The sequence below is a fragment of the Macrobrachium nipponense genome, chromosome 10 (genome assembly GCF_015104395.2).
Source record: "Macrobrachium nipponense isolate FS-2020 chromosome 10, ASM1510439v2, whole genome shotgun sequence".
Lineage (NCBI taxonomy): Eukaryota > Metazoa > Arthropoda > Malacostraca > Decapoda > Palaemonidae > Macrobrachium > Macrobrachium nipponense.
Window position 1 is genome coordinate 82951883 of NC_087204.1, and position 7500 is coordinate 82959382.

The 7500-nt window shown below is 35.5% G+C and overlaps 1 protein-coding gene across 1 annotated transcript in view; it reads left to right on the forward strand.

The window, feature by feature from the left end:
• The window catches only part of LOC135223731 (dipeptidase 1-like), an 89746-nt gene that overhangs the window by 53856 nt on the left and 28390 nt on the right, over positions 1–7500 (forward strand). The window contains exon 2 of the mRNA XM_064262490.1: positions 396–549. Coding sequence (XP_064118560.1) covers positions 398–549 — 152 coding nt within the window. The 5' untranslated portion in view covers positions 396–397. The remainder of the gene's footprint in view (positions 1–395; positions 550–7500) is intronic.

Here is a 7500-nt window from a genome sequence, read left to right on the forward strand (position 1 = left end):
TATCTTTATTTATTTAGTAAATATTTTTTTCTTTTTTAATAAGTGGGATCTCTTCCTTCTGTATTTCCCTTTACTTCATCTTACTCCTTCCTAATAAACACCATGTTCTTTGGAAACTTGAATTTCGAGTCATTGGCACCTGTGGGCTTGTTCCATATGAACAGGCTACATCTAGTGATAATAATAATAATAAAATAATAATAATAATAATAATAATAATAATAATAATAATAATAATAATAATACAGGGAACACCATTCCTAACAAAACGGGAGAGATTCGAATTGGAAACGCGAATGGAATGTCAAAAGGGTGTGAGGAAATGGCACTCCATTATTGAATATTGATTTTGATTCCTCTAACCCTCTCCTCTCTTCTCTTCTTCCTAAAAACAGCCATGCAAGGGAGGCTGGTCGCGATGGCTCTGTTGGTGTTCGGAGGGACTTGTCACTCCAGCCCGCTGCCGGTGCGGGTCAGCCCCAAGGCCTCTCACCACGAGAGGCTTAACGCAGCTCATTCTCTACTCACCGAGTCTCCTCTCATTGATGGGTAAGTGGTAATAAGTTAAGCTGATTCCAAGGAGAGCGTCGTCCACGTAGAGTCTAGTGCGAGTACAGTTTCTTCCATGAAGCGCTTATTCCATGTAGAGCATCATCCAAGTAGTCTAGTGGGAGTACAGCTTCTTCTATGAAGAGATCATTCCATGTAGAGCTTCATCCAGGTAGAGTGTAGCACCAGTACAGCTTCTTTTCAGAAGAGCTGCTTCTATTTAGAGCATCATCCAATTATATTTTAGTGTGAGTACAGCTTCTCCTATGGAGAGCTTATTCCATGTAGAGCGTCATCCAAGTAGATTTTAGTGAGAGTACAGCTTCTTCTCTGAAGAGCTTATTCCAAGCAGAGCTTCATCCCAGTTGAATTTAGTGCGAGTACAGCTTATTCTGAGTAGAGCGTACTTCCAATAGAGCTCATTTAAAGCAAAGCCTGCGAAATAGAGGTAAAGAGGTTATTCCATGTATAACTTCATTCAAGTCGAGTCTAGCGAATGTACAGCTTATTCTATGTAGAGCATAATGGCAGTAGAGCTCATTCTAAGTGGAGTTCGTGCTAAGTAAAGCGTCTATAGAATAGAGCTTATTCTTTGTAGAGTTTCATTCGAGTATAGTGAAAGTAAAGATAATTCTAATTAGAGTTTAATGACACTAAAGCTCATATTAAGTAGAGATTACGTGTGGTAGAGCTCATTCCAAGTGAAGTTTATTCCATGTAGAGCTTCAGCCAAGTAGTTTCGTGCAAGTAAAAGCTAATGCGAATTATATCGCTTTTATGTAGAAGTTATTCCATGTTGAGTGCTTGCCAAGTAGAGCTTTTTCCAAATAGAGCTTATTTCATGTAGAGCTTATTGCGAGTCGGAGTTACTCCGAGAAATTTATGGTATTACACAGCTGCATATTTCTATTTGTGTAAAGATTAGGGTTCTGGTTTTTATGTTTGCTTTTTCTTCATGAAATAGAAAATAATATAAATATCTGCTAACATTGTTGTTATTCTCATTTCTACCAGTGCTTCTTAGTTAGCCATCTATTTTAATTTCCATTACAATAAGAAAACTAATTCCTGTTACAGCAAATTCTATTCTGAAAAAATATAAATATTTTTTTGATGTTTCAAGTTTTATCACCGAAAAGTAACTGCGGACAGGGCAAAAGTACAATGGCTTTTATACATACATACATACATACATACACATATAATATGATATAATATATATTATATATATATATATATTATATATATATATATATATATTTATATATATTATATATATATATATATATATATATATATATATATATATGTATATATATATATATATATATATATAATGGTGTACATATGTATCCATGTACGTAAACGGTAGCTTTTCCTTTGCATGTCTATTGAATGATGATCTGTTTTTATTCCAAGCATGTACATAATATACCAAATCCTGAAAAAAGATGTAAAGGTAAACGATATTCATGGTTACCAAACAAAGGTGGAGTATTGTAGTCGTGGCTTCTGAATCAAAATCCAACTTGAACTACCAAACAAACATTGGTTTGGTGAAGAATAATGAACTGACTATTCCATTGATTCCTGTTTATTTTGAATTTTTGAATAATGATTCCGTGTGCGGTAAGACAAAACAAGCAAAACAATATATGAAATTGTGGATAGGGAGAGAGAGAGAGAGAGAGAGAGAGAGAGAGAGAGAGAGAGAGAGAGAGAGAGAGAGAGAGAGAGATGAAATGTTTCTGAATATAAGGCGAAATAAAAGACGAAAGGGGAAGCTAAAGTGGAAATCCAGTGTTCGACAATTGTTTAGGGGGAAACTTTTCGAACTGATTGGAAGGGTGGTATGAAATCCCTTTCAAGAAAGTTACCAAGCCAAAGTTTCGGATTTAACTGTACATTGGAAAGGAAACTTGGCTTGTGTAAAGCGCTTTTGCATGACCCTGAAAGATTACAATTATTGTTGTGAGCATGATTTTTCCCAATGGTCCCGATGGTTTTAGAAATGTTATAATTACTTTGTAATTCATATTGCATGATGGTTTTCAGATGGTTTATTTGGTTTTAACTGGGGGCCGAGTTTTTGATTAAATTGTGAATAACCGTTAGATTCAGACTGAATATAGTTAGAAACTAGCAAATGTCACAGTTAAATTCAACAAGCGGGATTTCTTTAGGCACGAGTTGCTGTCTGAAAACGACAGATTTATACTAATGATTGGTCAAAGGAGTGTCTTTGCAACAAAGAACAAGGAGAAAGCGCGGCGGAAGGTAAAATATTCAAATATATATCATCAAATTTTGACAATAGGAACAATTCAAACAGTGTAACCGGAGTGAGAAAATATAATACGTTTGTGAGGGCAAAGAGATAGCCATATTACGATGAGAATGTTATGTATAGTTCTAGGGTGATGTATCCGCTATTTTTTCCAGTCCGGGAATTTTTGTATATAGTGTCCCGTTACTCACAACGAATTTATTCCTTTCCCCTTTAAAGGTGTTTAAGTATATAGCAACGATCGCGGATGTAGTTTACATAAAAAACATTTTTACTATTCGATACTGATAATAAATGTGATATTGGGATTTTCCCGTTATTTAAGGTTGACGTTTGCTTATGCTCTTTCCTGAAAACCCCTTGGATTACAGAAAAAAACATATGATTTTATAACGTTGTGTGCTGTACAATCCAGGCTGCAAGCACAGCAGCTCATTTTAATTACCGTACACAAAAAAGAACGAGAGTTTGTGCGAGTATAATGCAAGCATAATTTTACAACAGCAGCTTTTACTATATTAAAGTTGAGGTATTTTTATGATCTCTGTTTAAAAATTGAACTTGCCACATCTAATCGTGGCCTCAGAATATTTGATTTATACTCATTCCATGAAACTCGAACCTTTTATAAACTATGCAGACGTGAATTACATAAATCCTTCTGAAACTGATTTCTCATATGAAACCAGGATTCCATAAATTGAGGAGTTCGCAAGACTTGAAGAAAAATGCTTGATGCTACCATCATATGAGCACATTGTTAGCATATTTTGTTATCCTGCCGTCACCTCTGCAACAGGTTGCAACAAGTTGCCAATACAGGCGAATTGAAGTCATGCATGTTTGCTGAGCTGAGGCCATTTGAGCTGGATAAAACCGAACGCTGAAATCATTGCTACAGATATCAGGCTACTGGGTCAATGTTTGGCGGAAAGGCGCTGCTGGATGCAACAAAATGTGCGCTTTCGACGTCGTCCTCTGTTGCTTCGGTGTTTTTGGCGTCTTATGTTTTGTATATGTAAAGCACAGATGACCGAAATGGCATAAATGTTGATATTAAATGCAGTTGATAGATGAATAAAGATAACAAACAATTATAAAATACGCCAAAGTTTCTTCGGCGCAATCGAGCTTTCTGGCCAGCGTATAATGCTGTTTCGTGGTCCATGAAACTCTCAGGCACGGCCAAAAGGTGGCTTGTGTCGTTGGTACCAGAAAAGGTGCAGGCGGTCTGGAAAAATTCATCTCAATTTTTCTTTTACAGAAAACTACAAAAACATCAAATGATTTGAGCTAAGTCTTCCCTTTTTGAGGAGTGTGAGAAAGACGGGTTGTTAAAAAAGTAATTTCAGAAATGTCTATCAAAGAAAGTGAGTAGCTCAGAAATTGCGAGTTGGATGTAAAGGAGGAGCTTGGGTCACGGCTATTGATATTCTGGGAGCTTATGCGATTTAAGGTAAATGAAAAATATACAATGAAGGAAATGCGATCAACAGGCTGCTAATGACACCTCCTTATGAGAATGGTCACCTTTTGTGTTGTGGATTAAGAAGTATTAGCGAATAGATTATACGCAGCACATGAATATTGACTTTTTCCTGAAAATACCAATTTGGTGGTGGCCGGCTCCTGATGAAAACATTATTGCATATATATCGGATATTCAGTCATGAATGCTGCAACATCATAACAATATTGATAACTTTGCCGATGTGTGTATGTCAAATCCCGATTGCAATATGCAGGTGCAGCAAAAATAGTTTCCAGTAATCCAGTACCATTAGTAATTGGACAGGAGACATGCGTATGAATGCAAATTTCACTATTATACGTGTCAGTATATGACAAGTTTGAGTCGTCAGAATCTACTGTATCACAGTCACAATAATAGTTGGATGATTCTAAATGATAAACGTATTTTCTAAAGATTGGCCTGGCTGTATGACTTTATCAGTTATTGTAACACAAAGGTCGCTATAGAGAAAAAAATTAGTACATGCATGGCAATAAACACACCTGTGAAATTCTGTAAAAGCAAGGACAGATTGACTATATGGGATCATTGGTGAAAATGGATTCAATGCAAAAATGGAACGAACCGTTTACTTAGAATTCCGAAGTGATACGAAAATTAACAGCTGTTGAAACGTAAGTTAAATGGATATGAAGGACATCTACCTCAAATATTCGAATGGACATCAAGGGAGCAACCGAGTGCAGGTTTTGGGTACTAATTATAATCACTCATAATATCGGTGACAGATAATATCGTCTACGACGCCCTTAAACATTAGAAGTAGAATAACCTTTTAAATAGGACTTACTGATTTTGAAGTATGCTTGATAAGGAATGTAAGATAAATGGAATCATAAAAACGATCCGGTAAAGCTTAAAGACACATCATAGTATAACTGAGTGATGCATTTCAGGTATACAAGAAAAGATAAATAAATTCCTGGGTAATACCATATCACTTAACGTTAGTGTTCTGAATAGTCCTCATTTCAATTTAGAGTTTGCCTGTGTGTGTGTCTATGTGTGTGTGTGTGTGTGTGTGTGTGTGTGTGTGTGTGTGAGAGAGAGAGAGAGAGAGAGAGAAAGAGAGAGAGAGAAAGGTATGGGCTTTCATAAATAAGCCTCCATCCATGACATTCTTATAAGTTTTCGTATTGTACTACGATACCTGACAGGGAGCCACGACCAATGAAATGCGCTGCCCACCCAGTAATGAACAAGTAACTTTAAGACTTTCTCTGTGGCCAAAAAATGCGAAGGCAATTCGCAGTATGAAGCTTGACAGGAGACTGAGGCTCCACAATGCGGCAAAAATGTTCCCGCAGTTGAAGCGGAAAAGAGTTAAACCACGTTAATCGCTTTATCCCCATCATTTTCTGTCTCACTAAAGTGCTGGCCGGTGTCCGCGGAAGAGTTAATGTGACCTCATGCTCTCCCAACGGCCGGGTCTTTTAGAAAGTTTAAAGGGATCAACTTGAATCATCATTGCATATATTTTTGCATGAGTCGTATTAATCCTTATCAGTCATGGGCAACAGATTTATTTCAATAAAATGTTTCTGAACTCGTATATTACAATAGTTTACGTTTCAATGGGAATTTTTTAGTGCATATATATATATATATCGTTATATATACGTATGTATATGCATACACACATACAATTATATCTATATGTATATATTATAGCGAGAGAGAGAGAGTTGAGAGAGAGAGAGAGAGAGAGAGAGAGAGAAGTGAGAGATTTGCCTGAAAGATTCAATACCAAACAACGTTACCAACATATTTTGGACTGAAAACTTAACAACAGAAAGGACAATGATGATATCAGTGGTACAATACAAGCTAACTTAATTATCCTTTTCCAACCCTAACCTAACCTACGTAGTTAGCCCAACCTTGTTCTCATTCGATATAGATTTCTGCTTAAAAACGTTTCCGAAATGCCATACTGGTTCTTCATTGTTGCTTTTGTTGTTGATGTTGTTGTAGGTTCAGCTGTCCTTATGTCAGCACGTGGTCTTGCTATGTTCTCATGTCACTTTACGTCAGTCATAAGACCTTAATTTTGGTAACATTTTTGTACAACTAGAAATTTTTGCGTCATTCTACTAATAAACACTCGGTAACAGTAAAAAAAAAAAAATAAAAATAAACAAAAAATGTGTCAGAAGTAAACGATTTCGAGACAAGAACGTTACACGCACGCGCACGCACGCAAACACACGCACACACACACATATATATATGAATAACTTGATCACGAAGTATATAAAACGTGATGCTATGGATAAATAAAGGTTTTTTTGCCACGAAGGAAAAAAATGAAAAAGCGAGATAGCCTTTATATATATATATATATATATATATATATATATATATATATATATATATATATATATATATATATATATATATATATATTAGCAGAACGACGCAAGAATTTCTATGGTTTTACGCAAATTTGGCCAAAATTAGGGTCTTATGACTGGTATATCGTGATTGAATTATGAAATAATACAGCATAGAACATAGCAAGGCCACGTGCTGGCATAAGCCCAGCTGAATCTACAACAAAAACAACAAAAGGTTAAGAGAGGGACAATTAAGTTAGCTTGTATCGCACCACTGATATCATTATTGTTCTTAGAGTAAGTTTTTGGTCTCCAAACAATGTTGTTTGGTATTAAACGTTACAAGGCACATACATATATAACCACCTATAAATAAAAAAAATAAACACACACACACACACACACGCATATATATATATATACACACACACACACACACACACACACACACACACATATATATATATATATATATATATATATATATATATATATATATATATATATATATATATATTATATATATTGCATCAACAATTCACCAGCAGGAAACAAGAATTTTACTTGCCGTCGTATTTGCAAAATGTAAAGTATACTGAATCGATGCAGTAATTTTTAAAACTTCGTAAGCAAAACTGATACGGTGATCATATTTGTATCGTGTTTCAGCTTCAGGCCATGAGTAATTTTACGCCGGAAAATTATGTCGACTAACATATTTGACAGTACGTAAATTGTATATCGTTTCCCAATGCAGGACCAACTTGAATTTGTTGTAGTTCGATACAATTTAA